General features: G+C 48.2%; 2 protein-coding genes across 5 annotated transcripts; one reads left to right on the forward strand and one right to left on the reverse strand.

The window, feature by feature from the left end:
- Positions 1-4766: 4766 nt before the first annotated feature.
- Positions 4767-16746, reverse strand: ADRB3 (adrenoceptor beta 3). Of its 4 annotated transcripts, none has more exons than XM_088793550.1 (3): positions 6392-16740; positions 6091-6240; positions 4767-5438 (listed from the first exon to the last, which is right to left on the reverse strand). In XM_088793550.1, the coding sequence occupies exons 1-2, from the start codon at positions 7299-7301 to the stop codon at positions 6131-6133; spliced, it is 1020 nt and encodes a 339-aa protein (XP_088649676.1). In that variant the 5' UTR covers positions 7302-16740; the 3' UTR covers positions 4767-5438; positions 6091-6130. The 4 variants fall into 4 exon arrangements, with proteins under 4 accessions (XP_088649676.1, XP_019603684.3, XP_074185766.2 ...); XM_088793551.1 differs by lacking the exon at positions 4767-5438 and adding an exon at positions 5679-5778 and having other exon boundaries at positions 6392-16746; XM_019748125.3 differs by having other exon boundaries at positions 6091-16728.
- Positions 15543-15843, forward strand: LOC109456096 (small nuclear ribonucleoprotein Sm D2-like). Its single transcript, XM_088793435.1, has 2 exons — positions 15543-15664; positions 15738-15843. The coding sequence occupies exons 1-2, from the start codon at positions 15543-15545 to the stop codon at positions 15841-15843; spliced, it is 228 nt and encodes a 75-aa protein (XP_088649561.1).
- Positions 16747-17232: the final 486 nt, after the last annotated feature.

A 17232-nucleotide genomic window follows, 5' to 3' on the forward strand; every position in this document is an offset into this window, starting at 1 on the left:
CCATATGAATCGATGTCAAAGAGATGGACTTGGTGGTCTCAGGTGCAACACAAACTCAGAATCTACAGAGATGCCAATTCCCAAAGATCAGAAGCACCCTAAGAGGTACAGAGCAAGGCAGCTTTGTAGCCCAAGATACATTCATTACAGCATGTTGGCAGATGCCCATTTATTTATAACCTCTTTTATCATCCCCTCATTGATGTATTTGTTTAATACAGCTGCTGTTTTTAAAAAAGGCTAAAACAACTGTGGTGTACACAAGATAGATATGTACGTCTCTCATTTCAGTGCAGGGCTAAGGTGATGGCTCTGCCCTGTTGGACACACAGGCTGATTCTTCTGCCACCTGCAACTTGTGGTTGCCATCTTATGACCTAAAGTGGCTGCTTCTCACCAGTATTCCAGCCAGTGGGGAAGGGAGAAGTGGAAGTGAGGGGTTTGCCCTTCCCCTTTAATGGCAGACTTGGAAGCTGCACATTGCAATTAGCTAGAAGATAGTCACATAGTCACTCCTAGCTCTAAGTGAGCCTGCAATATGTCTTTAGTGAGGCCATGTGTCCAGCTCACACTTAGGGGTTCTATTACTAAAGGAAGAAGGTCTGACTTATCAGTGGCCTCTCCAATCTAGGGTCCAAGGAGATGGGAGGAAAGGCCTAGAAATGGAAATCCAGGAATGGAAGCACTCCTACACCCTTCGGACTGATTATAGGATGAAATAGAGCCTTGGAAATGTGGGAAACAACAGGAATATGATGAGCATGAAAAGGCTAGGCATAATATTTTTCCTCCTTCCTCATCACACCCCCTGTGTGGGTTGAATTGTGTCCCCCCCCACAAAGATAAGTTGAAGTCCTAACCCCAGAACTTGTGAATGTGATCTTATTTGGAAATAGGGACTTTGTAGATGTAATCAAATTAAAATAAAGTCATACTGAGTTAAGTTAAGCCCTGATCCAATGATTGGTGTCCTTAGAAGAAGAGGTAAATTTTGACACAGACACACATGAGAAGAAGGCCATGTGAAGATGGAGGCAGAAGTTAGAGTGATGCAGCTACAAGCCAAGCAACCAAGGGTGATCGCAAACACCAGAAGCCACAAGAGGCAAAGAGAGATTCTTCCCCTAGAGCCTTCAGAAAGAGCATGATCCTGCCAACACCTTGCCTTTGGACTTCTAATTCTAGAACTGTGAGAGAATACATTTCTGTTTGTGGTGATTTGTTATGGCAGCCCTAGTAAACTAGTACACCATCTCCCTTCTCTGGTTCCTTAGGGCCCCCTTCTCACAAACCCCTACTATAATGTCCCATAAAGCACTGACATCTGGAAGTGTCCTCTCTCCTAAACTTTCTGTCTATCCTTACAACATGAAAAGAGATCCAGACGGGGAGATGTACGGGGACATGGATGTGGAACCAGCAGAATCAGTCTGAGGTGGGGAGGAACCTGCAGAAGAAAGACCAGGTAGGTCATGCCCACAGTGACCAAAGACAAATGGGCCCAAGATCCAGGCTGTCGATAGAAGCAGAACCATACAAGGATTAAAACCAGGAAACTTGGGAATAGTCCAAGCTCCATACTCTAATGACATCACTTATACTGGCGGAGCCCTTTCAGTTTCCAAACCATTTTTACATACAGTCTCTCATTTGTTCTTCAAACCCAGTCTGTGTGAGCTGAGTAGGACAATAATAAAATAATAAAATCTCCATTTTGATTTGCAGGTAAACAAGATGTCAGAGATGCTAAGGAACTTCCTCGGGGTCACATAACTGATTATTAGCAGATTATTCTACAAACCAGAATCTCCCTCCCCCACAAAATCATCTTTTTTCTCTGCCTAGGACTGACTGGGCAACTTTCCTCAGTGAGTAAAGAAAATGAACTTTGGTGCCTGGTAGACTGAATTAGAATCAACACAAGAGAGTTATTTGATTTCTGTAAGGCTCTATTTTTCATTTGGTCTCACTACAGCATAACATTTGTGGAGCACTTCTTACAGTCATATTTATTGGTGCTCAATAAATGATCATTCCCCTCCTCCCTTTCTTACTTGTTTCCCAGCTCCAAATTTTATGCTCTTCATACTACCAACCAGTGTTGCCTTTCACTTACTAAAGTAATCTTGGCTACTCACGATTCCCCTCTCTAGAAGTTAGTTTCTTCATCCATTTTATCAAAGGATTGGACAAAACCATTTTTCTGGTCTCTTCCAGTTCTGAAGGTCCATAGCGGTAAGAAAACTGCACGTCTCTCTGCCAGAGTAGTCAGCAGACCAGCATTGCCAACTCCACAGTTGCTGTACCTCTCATGGCCATCGGGGGCGCCTAGCACCGCTTATGCCCTGGATGGAGTGGATGCTGAGGGTGCTAAGCTCCGCCTAGGACTTCACAGAACTTTAGGAGTCAGCCATCCCAGTCACCCTCATTCCCCTTTCAAAGGCAAGAAAGGAGAGAAAGGTTTATTCTCCATTTATTGTATAGATGAGGAAAGCATTCTGATTTTCCTTAATCTCATAATAGAGTGAGCTGTGAAAGATTAGATGGCCTTCTAGAATTTCTGCCAATCAAACTGAGTTCTGCATTATGCCTCAACTGCTCACTAATTAGCCTAAGGCAGACTATACCCAGGGCTTTCTGCATGGGGGAGGGAGAGAACATTAGCAGTACTCTCCATTGCAGGCTCCCACTTCTCCTTTGGATAGACATACAGAAATACTCCACCAAGAGACCTAAGAGGGAACCTGAATCTTTGCCGTTTAGGATGGAAAGATAAAGGAGCACTACCTGTATTTCCATGGTCTTCACCTGTGCCCCCAGGACAAGAGGGGGAACTTATTCCTGCTCTATCAGGGTTGAGGAATGAACTTGGTATGGAATTATAGCCCCGTGACTGCTTTATAAGGACCACAGCCTGCACTTACCACTGTTCCCCAGAAAAATCTCCCATGGGGAGAGTCCGAAGAAAGTCTGTTATCAACCTTCCTGTTGCCCTAGTTCTGCCTGCTCCTTAGTAGTTCCACCTGATGTGGAAGGTAGGTCACCTCTGGAAAACCCAGTCACTCCTCATTCCCTCTCCTCCAACTCAGTCCCCTTCTCCCTGTCATTTCTGCCCCATGCCCAGCTCCTGCTAACAGACTCTGGCAAGGCCAGGGATTCCACGGGCTTTTTTGTTCTCATTGGTCTGTAAGTATTCACATTTCTATGTTCAGAGGATGGCTGTTTGTCTTCCACAGTTCAAGTGCTCAGGCCTCGTGCTAGCAAAAGCAGCCTGTTCCCCATCCAAGGATGTAAATCTCCTTCAGCCTGACACCTGGCCACAAGTTGCTGGAGAAATGACCAGAGCGGCTGCCTCTCCATCTGTCAGATATACTGGTGACAATTCACAGATGGAGTCCACAGCCCCAGTGCAAGTCTAAACACTCCAAAGGAGTCTGACAGCTGCACATGGGGGCATGTCAAGCAGTATGAATTCCTGGATAGTGTTCAAGAACAATTCTACAAACCAGAATCCCTCTCCTCCACAAAATCATCCTTCTTCCCTGCCTAGGCCTGACTGGGCCACTTTCCTCAGTGATGTTGGGGAAATATTCAGAGATGGGGAGAGGAGGCCCTCTTACTTATCCCCAGGCTAAAGCCAGACTTCCTTCTCCACTAAAGGTTCAAAAGTTGAGTCTTTGCCAAGAAACCTTCCACACCTCAGGCAGCAGAGATCTCACACTGCTCTGGGATGAAAAGGAGAAAGTCATCTTTGGTATGCAAACATCCTAAGAAATAAAACCTGGGCTCCTGGAGAGATGAAAGCAGCCTAGGCCAGGTCCAATTTACAGGGAACACCCATATGTGGAAATCCACTGAGCTTATCCTCAGGGTAGACTGAAGTTCTATAACTCTGAAGCCCCTGAACCGAGCCAAGGCATTGTATACTGTTGCCATACAACACATTACAGTTTTAAATGGCTCACAGGCTCTCCTGTAAATCAGCCCAGACAATGGCTCTACTCATGGAGTTTACATAGGAACTCACAAAATGATCCACTGATTTCCATAGAAATTTTCTTTCCATAGAAAACTGCCTGATAAGGTTCATAAAAATTGGAATAAGAGAAAAAAATTATCAACTGGCTCAAACTTATAACTCCAGTTTTACTTCCAGAGGATCATATAGATTTCTGCAGCCCAGGAAAGGGACTGGGAAGGTAAAGGGTATAAAAAGAATGAGAAATGTCAGAATATGTTTATAACCTGAGACATTTGCCCAACATAAATAATACTCTGTGCTTCTTGAAACACACACGTACAGCATGGAACAAAACTGGTTCCTGCTGACAACAGGATCTTATGAAGCCATTATTGGCTTATATTAGGTTTGTGCAAAAGTAACTGCGGTTTAAAAGGTTAAACATAACTGCAAAAGCTGTAATTACTTTTGCACCAACCTAATAGCATGGGGCTGACATATGTAACATGTGCCCTGATCCTGAGCCCTGCAAACCCAATCCTTTGAGCCCTTCGCTCCAGTCTTATGGGTAGAATGGCTTTGCTACTCACTTGAACTGGAGTCTAGGAGTTTTGGAAAGGGTGGGGAGGCAAGAGTGTTAAAGGCTCCATCTTGCCCCCCTTTGCCCAAACAGATGTTTCATAAGGATTAGGAAGAAAGGGACAAGGATTAGTTCTAATATATTGCCTCTGTCAAAAGCCAGCGCTAAGAAGGGAGTAAGTGGATCATGAAAAGAAAACAAATGGAGAGAAAAGAGGGCAATGGATGAACTGCATTAAAGTAATATTTATTAAACTGATTTTAAAAGGGAAAGAAGGGATCCATTCTAATGGCTCACCTTCCTATGAACCCTGGAGCTCCCCAAACCCTGAAGAAGTCCTTCTGACACTGCTGTGAGGTAGATCAGAGTTGTTTTGTGTCTAAAGCGAGAGAGGCTGATGCTTAGAGAGCTGTAGTGAGGAAGCCAGGGGGAAACTCCCTAGCTTTCTGCTCTCAGGCTGGGGAACCAAGCCTAGAGAACACTGGTCTGAGCAGCAGAAGGAATAGAATGAGGGGTGCTCGCTCTCTCTGCCCTAAGCACATGCAAACAAGGTGATGGGTGCCCAGCAAAGCTAGCCCAGCTGCTCCTAGGGCAGCGCAGTACAAGCGGCAGACTCTCCAGCTGCTGAGGTAGTGGTGAGGGTCAGGGGTGGGGTTTAGAAAACGTCTCTCCAAAAGAGAGAGAGGATGGTGAAAACCCGCTTGGTAAGGATTCCCTCCCCAGTCAGTCCCCACCTCCCCATCCTGTGGCCTAGTCATCAGGTTCTGGAGGGCAGAGTTTTCCAGCTGGGAAACTTCACAGGACTCATTCTAAACAGGCCAGGGCTTTCCAAAGGTTCTGGATCAACGGAGCCGTTGTTTCTTGTCCTTCAAGGCCTAAGAAATTCCCCAGGAAGCCCTGGAAAAAAATGGAGATACCATATCTTGGGGTGGGGGAGTGCGCAGGGTGGAGATAGGGGCACTAGTGGGAAGGGCTGGAGGTCAGAGACCCTGGAAAACATACGCAATTGCACAAAAGGGCTCCAACTCCAACCAAGTCCTGTTCCTACCAGGTGGAAGAATTCACACTCACTGGTTCTTCACTCCTGTCTATCCTGCATACTCAAAGTTGATTCTCATCTTCATAGCTATCGGACTTCTCAAAGAAACCAGAGCTGAGGGCAAGGGCTTGGGAGGGCCTCCCGTCTTCTCCGCAGGTCAATGCCAGCCCAAGAAATCCGGGCAGCCATAGAACTAAGCTAGAAAAACAAACCTTGAGTTGACCTGGCGCGCCAGAGGCCTGGGGGCACAGTAGCACTTTCCTGGCGCACCTCCCAGGGCGCCCTCCCTCCTTTGCTTCAATCCTAGGGCAGGATGGATCGGGTGCGAGGAAAACAAACGGCCCTGTGTTCCATTTTGGTTCTCTACTCCACGTCCCCCCTTCTCTCAATGAAGAGTCCCTCCCTAGCCCCACCTTCTCCTACCGAACCCCAAACTCAAAAAATTGACCAGAGGAGACACCGAATGCTTCCTGATCCCGAGCTTCCAGCCCTCTCACCTCGGTTACCTACCGGTCGAGCGGTGAGCACTGCCTGGACTCCGCGGGGCCGGTCAGGGCCGCAGGGGTGCCGGAAGGGTGGCGGGACGCGGAGACCGCGGCGAGGTGCTCCTCTGGCCGGCAGCGGCACAGCAGACGGCGAAAGGCGCTGCGGAAGTCAGGGCTGCGACAGTAGATGAGCGGGTTGAAGGCAGAATTAGCATAGCCTAGCCAGTTAAGGGCGAGGAAAGCCCGATTTGGAACCAAAGAGGGGCCCCCGAGGGCACGCATCACGTTGGCCACAAAGAAGGGCAACCAGCAAAGAGTGAAGGTACCCATGATGAGACCCAAAGTGCGCAGGGCCCGGTGTTCCCGGAGAGGCAGAAGGCGCGCCGGCTGCCGGCCGTAGGCGGGCACCCCTGCGGGAGAAGCGCACTGCCCCGCGGGAGAGGAGGACAGAGAGCGAGACAGAGCCGGCGGAGACTCCTCTGGCGGGAAGCGGCCCAGCTCCCGGCGCAGCAAGCGCAGTTGGCGCGTAGCCACGACGAAAACTCGCGCGTAGACGAAGAGCATCACAAGCAGCGGAAGGTAAAAGGAGACCGAAGAGGAGAGCAGCGCGTAGGGCATGTTGGTGGCGAAGGCGCAGCAGCGCGGATTGGAATGGCAACGCTGCGCCTCGGCATCGGCCCCCACGCGCCACCATTTGCTCATGATGGGCGCAAACGACACCGCGGCGGACACGACCCACACGAGGACCACGGCTGCCCGGGCGCGGCGTTTGGTGACCAGCGCGCTGTAGCGCAGAGGGTTGGTCACCGCCAGGTAGCGGTCCACAGCCAGGGTGCATAGAGTTTCGATGCTGGCGGTCACGCACAGCACGTCCACCGAGGTCCACAGCTCGCAACCAGTGGCACCTAGGGGCCAGTGACCAGTCAGCGCCACAGTGGCTCCCGGCGGCACTACCAGGAGTCCTACCACCAGGTCAGCTGCGGCCAGAGAAGTCACGAACACGTTGGTCATGGTCTGGAGTCTCGGGGTCCGGGCGATGGCCACGATGACCAGCAGGTTGCCTCCCACAGTGGCCAGTACCGCCAGCGCCAACAGCGCCCCCGCCAAAGCCACCGCCCACGGCACCCCTGGCAGCCCACTCGTGTTGGCAGTATTGGGCGCCAGGGTGAGGGCATCTGGCCACGAGGCCAGAGAGCTGTTCCGGTCAGGCCACGGAGCCATTCTCACGTCGCGCATGGGCGGGAGGGAAAAAGGGAAGGGTGCCCCCAGTTCAGCCGACTCAGGGGCGGGGGTAACAGGGCGTGGAAGCGATTCCCCCGACCTGGGCCATCTTCCCTAGTTGACTAGGAGAGAAGGCTCAGCTCCCCGTCACCACCACCCCTTGGTGCCACCGCTTGGGAGGGGGGGAGGAGTGGCGGCCCTTAAAGAGGCAGCAGCCAATAGTCTCCACACGCCGCGAGAAGAGGGGAATTAAAGGTGGAAAGGGAAGCGGGATGGATGCTCAACTTCTCCTTTAGCCAAATCTGGAGTAAGGAGGCCCTGACTTCTCTGCCCGGATGTACCCATTCCTGCCATCACCAGCTCCACACACTAGCACAGCATTGGTCGGCACTAGTTTCCTGGTCTCCCTGCTTACCGTGTCAGAGGAAACGGTAACCCTTTCCATCCACAGTAGCCCCTCAGCTTCTTGGGTGCCCTCCCCTAAGATATTTTAAGTAATAGAGGGGAGCCAGTATACTCACTTCGCCCAAAAACCTCACTTAAATGAGATTTGTCCCCTTTCCCTTCTGTTTTACTTACCCTCCCTGCCCCTCCAGTTTTCTGTTCTGGCTTTTTCCCCCCCAGCTACTGGGGAAATTTGCCATTTTCAGGAGTCGTTATCATTGCCTGCCTCATTTGAATTTTGATTGGGCCTATTGTAGCCTGGAATGCTGAGAGTTTCAATTTCTCCATCTTCCCCATTCTACGTTGCCCCTTCCACACACCTTTCCACCATGAAATTTTCTAGATGGGCCCCTTCTCTTAAAATTCCTGTTATAAGGACATGTTAAAAATGAATGAGTGAGTTTGAGGTTGAGGTTTGTCCACCATCACCTCCAACTATCTACAAATCTTCTGTTACCACCCTCCCAATGGGAATGTGTTCACTCTACTTCCAAGAAGATTGTATTCATGAACTTTTAAAAATTAGAAGACATTGAATTGAGGAATTCACATGTTGCCTCTTCGAGTGTGTAGAACAAGAGGACTGGTACTTTAATGCCTCTGGAAGGCTCTCATACAGTCCCATCAGAGGTTCCCTTCACTTGAAGAAGCCCAGAACCTCCTTCCTCTCCCCTCTCCCCAACTTACAGCTGGTTCTGCCACCTAAGCTCTTCCAATCTCTGAATTGGTTCCTCTCAAACTGGATGTGGGGAGGTGAGGCTGGAAAATAAGCACCTGTGTTCAAGTTCGGGGCAGGAAGATATACCTTTATTCAGTCCTATCAGAACCTGATCCTTGAGCTGTTTGCTTCCTCCCTGAAACAGTGAGACAAAAAGGGGGGAAATTATCATGGAAAATGCCTCCAGGGCCATGCCCTAACACATCTCTTTTGAATAGCTCTATGTTTTAAAAGAACGCTGTATAGTCACTGGTCTATGCAATCCCTCTGGGAGGCTGAGCCAGGGGTTGGGAGTTAGGAAGATTGGAGGGGAAGTGAGGACCTAAAATTATCCCTGAGGAAAAAGAACCAGTTTCGTCTCCCAGGAACCCAGCAGCTCACCCACGAGCAGAGTTTTTCAGTGGCTCCCAAACAAATGCCTTCCATGCCAATGCAGTACCCCAAGCAGGCCTCAAGACCCACAGAAATGCCTAGTGGGTGGAGGTGGAGAGACGGAGCCCCAGCCCCTGCTGGGGTCATGCCCTTATGGTGCAGGCCTCACTTGGCCTGAGTCTTGGCAGTAGCCTCTTGCTGGTCATCAAGGCATCACTCCTAACTCAGTTTTGCAACAGCCCAGAGTGTTGCCAGTTATCTCAAAGGAGTGTCATAAGATTCTTAAAGAGTAATCTCTAAAATAAATACATGCCATTCAGCATTTTTTTTTCCAGGACTTCAGAGTTGGTGGGGGAAGGGAAAGGGATACCAGGAAGTCAAGCAACTTCAAAGGATGTCACTGCTTTAGGGGGTGACCTTGTTATTCTGAGGAAGTGTATAAAAATGTTTACATTTTCAAAAAAGACAAGATCTCCCAAACCACATGAGTGTGCCTGAGTTTGCGGAATGGTTAGGGCGATAACCAAAAGAGACTATGAGGAGTAGGATTCCAGGCCTCTGCTACTGGAGGCTTTCATGAGCCAGCAGAGCAATGCTGAAGCACCTATTGCACTCCCTCTGCTGGGAAGTGGGGGGGCAGGGGCATCCCTCCGACACAAATAGTCGTAAAACATACCCACTGTTGTGCACCTTGCTTATTTTAACATAATAATCTATATCCATGACCCTTTCATACCAATATGCAAAAGTTTCTCATTTTTAATATTCCATTGTATGGCTATACCAAAATCTACGAAACTGATTTGCTACTAATGGATGTGTAATTTACTCCCAATCTTTATTAATAGTTGATGTTACAGTGAATAACTTGTTCACATGCCATTTCACATGTGTGTGGTATATTAGTAAATTCCTACACATAGAATCACTATGTCATAAGGTATATACTTTCGCAAATTTAAAAGATATTGTCAAATTACCCTCCCCAGGCGATTTACCCACTTACATTCTTGCCATCATTTTTGATGGCCAGCGGGAGTTGCAGGCAAGTGACCTGCTGCTCTGGGAAGTCGTCCTAATGACTGGCCCCAGAGGAATAGTGCTGCCTGGTCTATAGAGGTCGTCCAACTCTGGATAGAAGCATATGTTGTCCAGAGAGAGCTTTACCCTGGCCCTGGGCCCCCAGATGACCTTTGTTCTGTGCCCTTAGAAGCAGACAGTGAGTACAGGCCTCTGAATCTACTGAGTTCAGGCCCCAGGCTACTGTTTATGTGTTGGGGGCCCCCAAGATGCAAGTTATCCTGTTGTGTCAGGGGGCAGTTGTGTGATGGTCTGTAATTTAGAATAGGTGGTTGGCAGAACCAGAAGAGGCAGCAACCGCCTGATGGGCAGAAGTTCTAATAGCTGGGCGCGCTGTAGCTTGTGGCTAGTTCTATGCACCTCACAACTGAGTGCATTTATGTGTGTGCACCTGTGTGACAGTGTAGGAAGAAGCCCAGGGGAGTTCAGGTGACTGCAACCTTGTACCTTGTCCAAGATGGCATGTTAAAGGTGTTATATTCTACAATTCATAATCTTCCCCTCTGGCCGTAAAGTTCTTGGAAGGGAGCAAAAACTAGGTGGGTTTTCCTCCCTTCCCCCTTTGTCCTGTCTCTCTTTTCCATAGCCTACTACTGTGACCCTCCATTCAGGTTTCTTTTTTAAAGATTTTATTGGGGAAGGGGAACAGGACTTTATTGGGGAACAGTGTGTACTTCCAGGCCTTTTTTCCAAGTCAAGTTGTTGTCCTTTCAGTCTTAGCATTTAGCTTTAAGTTGCTAGTTGCAGGGGGCACAGCCCACCATCCCTTGCGGGACTGGAGGAGTTGAACCAGCAACCTTGTGGTTGAGAGCCCACTGGCCCATGTGGGAATCGAACCGGCAGCCTTCGGAGTTAGGAGCATGGAGCTCTAACCGCCTAAACCACTGGGCCGGCCCCTCCATTCAGTTTTTGAAGTGCTGTTTGTGTATGTGGCCTCTGAACAGCTGGTTTCGTGTTTGCTGTTTCTCCTTTCATCACAATTAGTCCAGGGTGACAGGATGCTGGTGGCATAGAATAAGAGCTAAAGGGGTCTTAAAGATTGAACCCAACACTAACGTTTTACAGAATTAAAAAGCTGAGTCCCAGAGAGGAAACTGCGGCTTGGCTGCTCTCACACAGGCAAAGTTCATTCTTAGCAGGTGCACAGCTATCCAAGGAGCTGGCTTCTTTTCCAGAGCACCTCCCTTCACTCCCAGACAGGCAGTGGCCTGTGACCCCTTCCTGTCTGTCTTCTAGAAGACCCCAGAACGGACTACTGCCTCGCCCCCAAAACTGAAAACCCCTCAACCTAAGACATCTTCTATAATGTGGTATGGCCAACTCTCCACACCTCTGCTGTTTCCTAGGGAAAAGAGCTTGAAGGGGAAGCAGAGAGGGTCTCCATTCTTGGGAAACAAAAGGTCTTCTGGTGCCTATGGGCTGGCCTGGGACAAGAGCCTTATAGGGGTGGAGAAAGGGGTATCCACCCCTTTAGGGTTTTCTAGCAGTGCTTTATCTCTTAGTTCCCAATCACAATGGAAGAAGGGACCAGGAAATGTTTCTTTCGCTCCTGAAATAGGAAGAGAAATCCTTGTTCTAGTCTCTTTGAAAAGTCATTAAATTCTTGACTATTGGAGAAGCTGCTCCCAGTGACTTGGGAAAGTCACACATCCCCTCTGCAGCCCAGACAAGACTTTCTTGGAGTTCAGGAAGACACCCTCTCCCTTGGAGAAAGGGGAGAGATCACAGCAGTGGAGGTGGGAGAGAGCAGGAGAGGGTGTCCACCAATCTGCAGATAAGCTTCTCTCATCACCTTCCATGTCATCCCTGACTGCAGCTGTGGCTGATTTCTTTGATCAGGAGAAGGAGGCAGCATGGAAAAGGTAGACCCGCTGGGCTGCTTGGATCCATGGCCTCTTCCCCCACTCTTCCCTGGAAGGGATAGCTCAAGCAAACCTGGAGCCCGTCTGACTCAGAAGGAGGCTGGTACTTACACTGAACATGCTCCAGCCCCTTCTCTCACATCAACCCGCATATTTCCCCCTGGGAAGCAAGTGCTGAGGAAAAGGTGCCTGGCGCTTGGAAGGAAAGAGAACAAAACAATGAGGATGCTTTCTCCTCCAACAGCACAGCCAATGCCTCCTGTAATTAGACACCTCCAATTAAGATGGGAGCAAGGGCTGGAAAGAGGAAGGAACCGAGCCCTAGAAACCCTTTTGGATGGTCAAAAGCCCCTCAGGAAACAAGGGGGTGGACAAGTTCAGATGCCAGTGGAGAGGTTGTGGTGGGGGGGGAGGGAAGGGAGAGTTTCCTGTTTTTGAAGAAATCATAAATAAGAAAAATGCCACTTGCTTTTTTATCTTATGAGGAGATGAGGCATTTGCTTCTAGTCAGGGAAGAACTGTCTTCCTCTTTCATGATAAATGAGATACAGGAGGAGGAGACGTCCTCAGGCCTGCTATTCAGCCTGAGTCGCCAGAGGGTTACCTTGCTGGTGCAGTCCCAGCCTCTCAGTCACTACTGGGTACACTTTTCTTTGTGCCAGCTCCCATATCTGGCATGCTGATGGAGAGGTGACCAGAACCCGGGCCCTGCCCCCCAGATAGGGAGCTCCAGCCTCACAGAGGAGGTGCAAGTTTCACTGTGTTTCCCACAAAGCACTCGTGCCAGTGATGTGGAGGGCAGTTTTGCACATAGACACTGGGTAGGGCAACTTTAACCCATGATGGAGATGGGAAAGGAAGCAATGAAGGGCATCTCTTGGGGACACCAAGGTGACATCTTTGAGAAGAGCCTGCTATACCTTTTACCCAGCTCCCATGAGCAGGTAGGCCCTTTGACATTTGTAAAATACCCATAATCTAACCCTCTGTCTTCCTAATCCTGGCTCACACATCCTGCCTCTCACATGCCTGAGTTTGTCCCCAGCAGTCCTGGGCTCCTGTGAAAATGTTGCTTCACAGATCCTCTGCAACATATTGGCAACAGGAGGAGGCTGGGATGATCCTGTCTCCTACTAATCATGCTATTAAGATTTAGCGAGGAGACTGTTCAAGGTCACAAAGGAAATGGGGTGATGAAGCTGGAAAAAGAAGCCAATTCTCCTGGGTCTTCAGCCTGAAGATATTCCCCTCTGACCTTGACTGGCAACTTGTTCTTCCGTCTCTGCTGGAAAGGGGTTTGGGAGTGCAGAATCGCAAGACAGAGGTGCAGGGAGGGCTGGAGACAGAAAGCAAGTCGTTAATATTGACTTCTTCTGCTTCTTAAAGGAGATGAAAGGGTTAATCCAGGGGTGAAGGGGGTGCACAAGAACGGGTGAAGGAAGGGTAGACTTCTGAGCTGTGGCAAGTCAGCGTGAGGCTGGGCTCCCCCGGAGCAGAAAGGATGGCTTTGTTTATAGGGGCACAAGTCTTGCATAGTCTGCAAGTCCCAAGTGAGGGTGTCCTGGAAAGGGTGGGAGCAGGGAGACAAGGAGGAAAAGAATGTGAATAGTGCTGGGAATGTCGGCTCTCCCCTGGGAGGTGGGGGAGTAGGAGGCAGCCCTGGGTTTCTACAAAGGGTCTTCCCTTTTTGGCATCTGAACCCCATCAAAGGGTGTCATGGGCACTCAAGGCCAAGGGCTCCTGTGGCTCCCAGGTCCTATTAGGACCACAGAGTACCAGGAAGACATGGCGTTATGAAGGAAAAGAGTCCTGGCAAGGGGCCGTGGGGGCCTCCTCCATTCCTTCGTCCCCATCTCAGAGGGAAAAGGAGCAGCCAATGAAGCAATTGGAATCTGTTTCATATGGTGCCAAGGTCAGGGGCTGGGGACAAGAAGGAACTATTGTGCTTGGAAACCAGTTGGAGAGCCACTTACATTCATTTTGGATGGCCATACACACTCACACCTGAGACATACTGATATACACACCAAGCAAGGCAGAAACCCCAATAAGTGCTCCCACATCCAGGCACACAAGCAGATGGGCACACGTGTAACACTCACATGACACACTCATGTGCCCCATGAGTATACCCCACATTCAGTCTCATAAACTCAGAGATGCGTATACACAATCGACAGAAACTCACATGCTCGGATACACCAAGAAGGTCATCACATTCATATGCATTGTCATGTGCACCCAGCCTAAGATCGCCCACTCGGAGATGCAAGCCCACACCCCAACACCAAAGCCCACAGTTAGTCCTCCACATGAGTGTGCTCCATGTGTTGAGCTGAGCATGAAACACCAAACCGCAAGGCTGCAAAAAGCTGCAACCCCAGTGCAGAAGCAGAACCAGGTCAGAGGCCGACACACTTGACTGCATCTCTCACTGCTCATCTCTCAGTAGTGGTGCTAATGGCACAGAACCTCAGGTCCCAAATCCATCGTGGGAAAGTCCTTTTAAAGCATGAAAGTCAGATTAGCCTAAATTAAACCCAGCACCAGCCCTGCTTGCTCAAAGGGAACAAGTCACTAGCCAGCCAGTTTTCTATGTTCATTGTCATGCGTCCCAGGGAAATTCCTCCAGTGAGTCTTTCTTTTTTTTTTTTTTTTTTTTTTTGGAAGAGGATGGCTGAGAAAGAACGCCTGCCCTATTGCATCAATTACTCATTCATCAGTCAGCACTTATTGCACACAACCACGTGCTGGGTACCGGGCCAGGTTCTGGGAGACACCAAGAGGCATCAGGCATGATAGTTACCTTCAAACAATTCCACTCTAGAAGGTAAGATGTAAACACAGGAAAATAACTGCCAAACGACAAAGGCAGAAGAAGAGAAATGAGCATCAGTAATAGCTGGGTTCTGAGGAAGACAAAAAAAAAAAAAATCACTTCCAGATGAGAATAATCAGAAAAAAACTCCATGAAGATGGGAATTGGAGTTGAGTGTTAACAAATGATTAGGGAAAAAAATATGGCACCCCAGATGGTAGAACTGGCATAAACAAAAGTGTAGAGATTCCAGATTGGTATGGCTTCTTTAAGCTTCCTTGCCTACTTTGTTTAATATGTCAGGCACGTCGGAATAGGGGCCCACTGGCATATTTACTCACCATTCATAGCCTCAATCTTAGATGCCTAACTTCGTTCATTCACTGCTAGTTACATTCAGACTTACAGACTTGATGATACTCATTACATTTTGGTTCTCGTTTCTCATTTAAATTTGACAAAAGATAATACCTTCCTCCTGAAAAGGTTTCTCATTCCCAGGGCCAGCTATCCCACCACAAGCTTCCTTGAACAACAAACACCTTCTTTCCCCAATTCACTTGCCTCTAGAACCCTCATATACAGTCACCTTCTCCAAGGGTAACTTTCTCACCTGGTTCACCAACCTAAGAGAACCATGAGGAGCCCCCTCTGGAGACATTTGAAGGGGGTCTTTCCCCATGCAGCTTCCAAGAGGCTGTAGCACACCAGCAAGAACGATGGATCAAGAACTGTTAGAACTGTTGTCAGGCGTGCCGTTGTAAAGATGATGTAGCACGTGATTTGAGGGAGATGGAAAGATGCCTTCCTCCAAGAAAAAAAAATTATCCTTAAAACGTCATCATTAAACATGCAAGCTTTTTATCAAGGTTTTATCTCTCATTAAAATGAAAAGGCGTGAAGCAGAGGAAACAGGGACAAAACCAGGGTAATCCTAAACCGAAACCGCAGCCGCTACCACCATGAGCCTCCTCAACAAGCCCCAGAGTGAGATGTCCCCGGAGCAGCTGCAGAAGCGGGCGGAGGAGGAGTTTAGTGCGGGCCCACTCTCCGTACTCACGCACTCGGTCAAAACAACACCCAGGTGCTCATCAACTGTCGTAACAACAAGAAGCTCCTGGGCTGTGTGAAGGCCTTTGACCGGCACTGCAACATAGTGCTGGAGAATGTGAAGGAGATGTGGACCGAGGTCCCCAAGAGTGCAAGGGCAAGAAGTCCAAGCCAGTCAACAAGGACCGCTACAAGTCTAAGATGTGCCTGTGAGGGGACCCTCTCATCGCTGGCAAGTAGGGGCCGCCTCCCACCGTCAGAACTCGCTCCCCGGTCCTGCGAAGACCTGTGCACTGAGATGGGAATAAAAGTCCTGTGTTTTTTCTAAAAGAAAAAAAATGGAAAAAAAAGAAAAAAGAAAAGAAAAGGCCTCTGAAAGGGAATGTCCTGGTCAATTACACTTTGGGATGAACCCTTTCCTGAGAAGAATTTGCCCAAGGGGGAAAGCATGTGAGGACAATAGATGCTCTTGGGAAGAATGAGAGAAATATCTTTCTACTCTGCCCAAGTATGAGCAGTGTTTGGGGGAACAAGCCCTTTGATAAAGGGGAGGGATGGTCCCTTTGAGCAGCTTGTCTGGGGTGATGTCTCATGTGATGAGCATAACCACTGAAGTGCAATAGATTGGACCAGGATTCTTGAATGAAACTTTGAAACAAGGAACATTTTGCTTAAATGAGGGGAAAGAACTAAGAGCTAAGTGTCCTGCTAAGAGCTAAGTGTCCTGAAAGCTAGGCTGACCAGTCATAATTGTGATTACATGTTAAGTTAAAATAATAGACAGACCTCTAGAGAGTCAGAGCTGTGAGGTTCTTTGACAGGTCATCTTTTTCAGTGTCCTACTTTTGCAGATAGAAGCTTAAAGAGGGACATGACTTATCTAAGATCTTACAGGATGTGTCTGGTTCCCAGGCTCTTGACTTTTGGATGTGTTTACTTTTTGCCACACTGAGCTTCAGAACCAGAAAGCTGAACATTGAAAATACATCTTTCATTCTGTCTCTGTATATCTGAGTTCATTGAAATATGTTCTTCTTTAAAACATCAGCATCCCTCTATGAAATAAAGAATGTACTCAATGATCCTCAAAAGCTGCAAAAACCATTAAGTGAAAGCTGAGAGTTTTATAATGAATGGATCAGGCAGATAACACCCAAGCCCCACTGACCAACATTAATATCATCAAAAGAGAGGTAGCCAGATTTTACATGCCTCCCAATGTTAGGCAATAAAAGTACATGGTACCTTGACTAAGAAAAAGGGAAAAAAAAGAAAAAGAAAAAGAAAAAAGAACAGAAGACTCAAATTACTAAAATGAGAAATAACAGAAGAGACATTACTATCAACTTTACAGAAATAAAAAGGATTATAAGAGAATAATATAAACAACTGCATGCCAACAAAATGGACAATTTAGATGAAATGGTCAAATTCCTAGAAACACAAATTTGTACCAAAACTGACTCAAAAAGAAATGAAAAATCTGGATAGATCTGTAACAGGTGAGACAGTTGAACCAGTAAGCAAAACCTCCCAACAAAGAAAAACAAAAAACAAAAAAAAAACCACATGGCTTCACTGGTAAACTCTACTAAATATTTA

Source organism: Rhinolophus sinicus, chromosome 16 (assembly GCF_057876585.1).
Source record: "Rhinolophus sinicus isolate RSI-liver-muscle chromosome 16, RSI-T2T, whole genome shotgun sequence".
NCBI lineage: Eukaryota > Metazoa > Chordata > Mammalia > Chiroptera > Rhinolophidae > Rhinolophus > Rhinolophus sinicus.

What these genes read in the sequence shown, in the direction of transcription:
- LOC109456096 (XM_088793435.1), top strand. Translation starts at nt 15,543, where the DNA reads ATGAGCCTCCTCAACAAGCCCCAGAGTGAGATGTCCCCGGAGCAGCTG. An exon ending in TCGGTCAAAACAACACCCAG is followed by an intron (nt 15,665 to 15,737) that starts GTGCTCATCAAC and finishes ACTGCAACATAG; the next exon opens with TGCTGGAGAATGTGAAGGAG.
- ADRB3 (XM_074329665.2), bottom strand. Translation starts at nt 7,301, where the DNA reads ATGCGCGACGTGAGAATGGCTCCGTGGCCTGACCGGAACAGCTCTCTG. An exon ending in CAGTGCTCACCGCTCGACCG is followed by an intron (nt 5,779 to 6,090) that starts GTAGGTAACCGA and finishes TTGTTTTTCTAG; the next exon opens with CTTAGTTCTATGGCTGCCCG.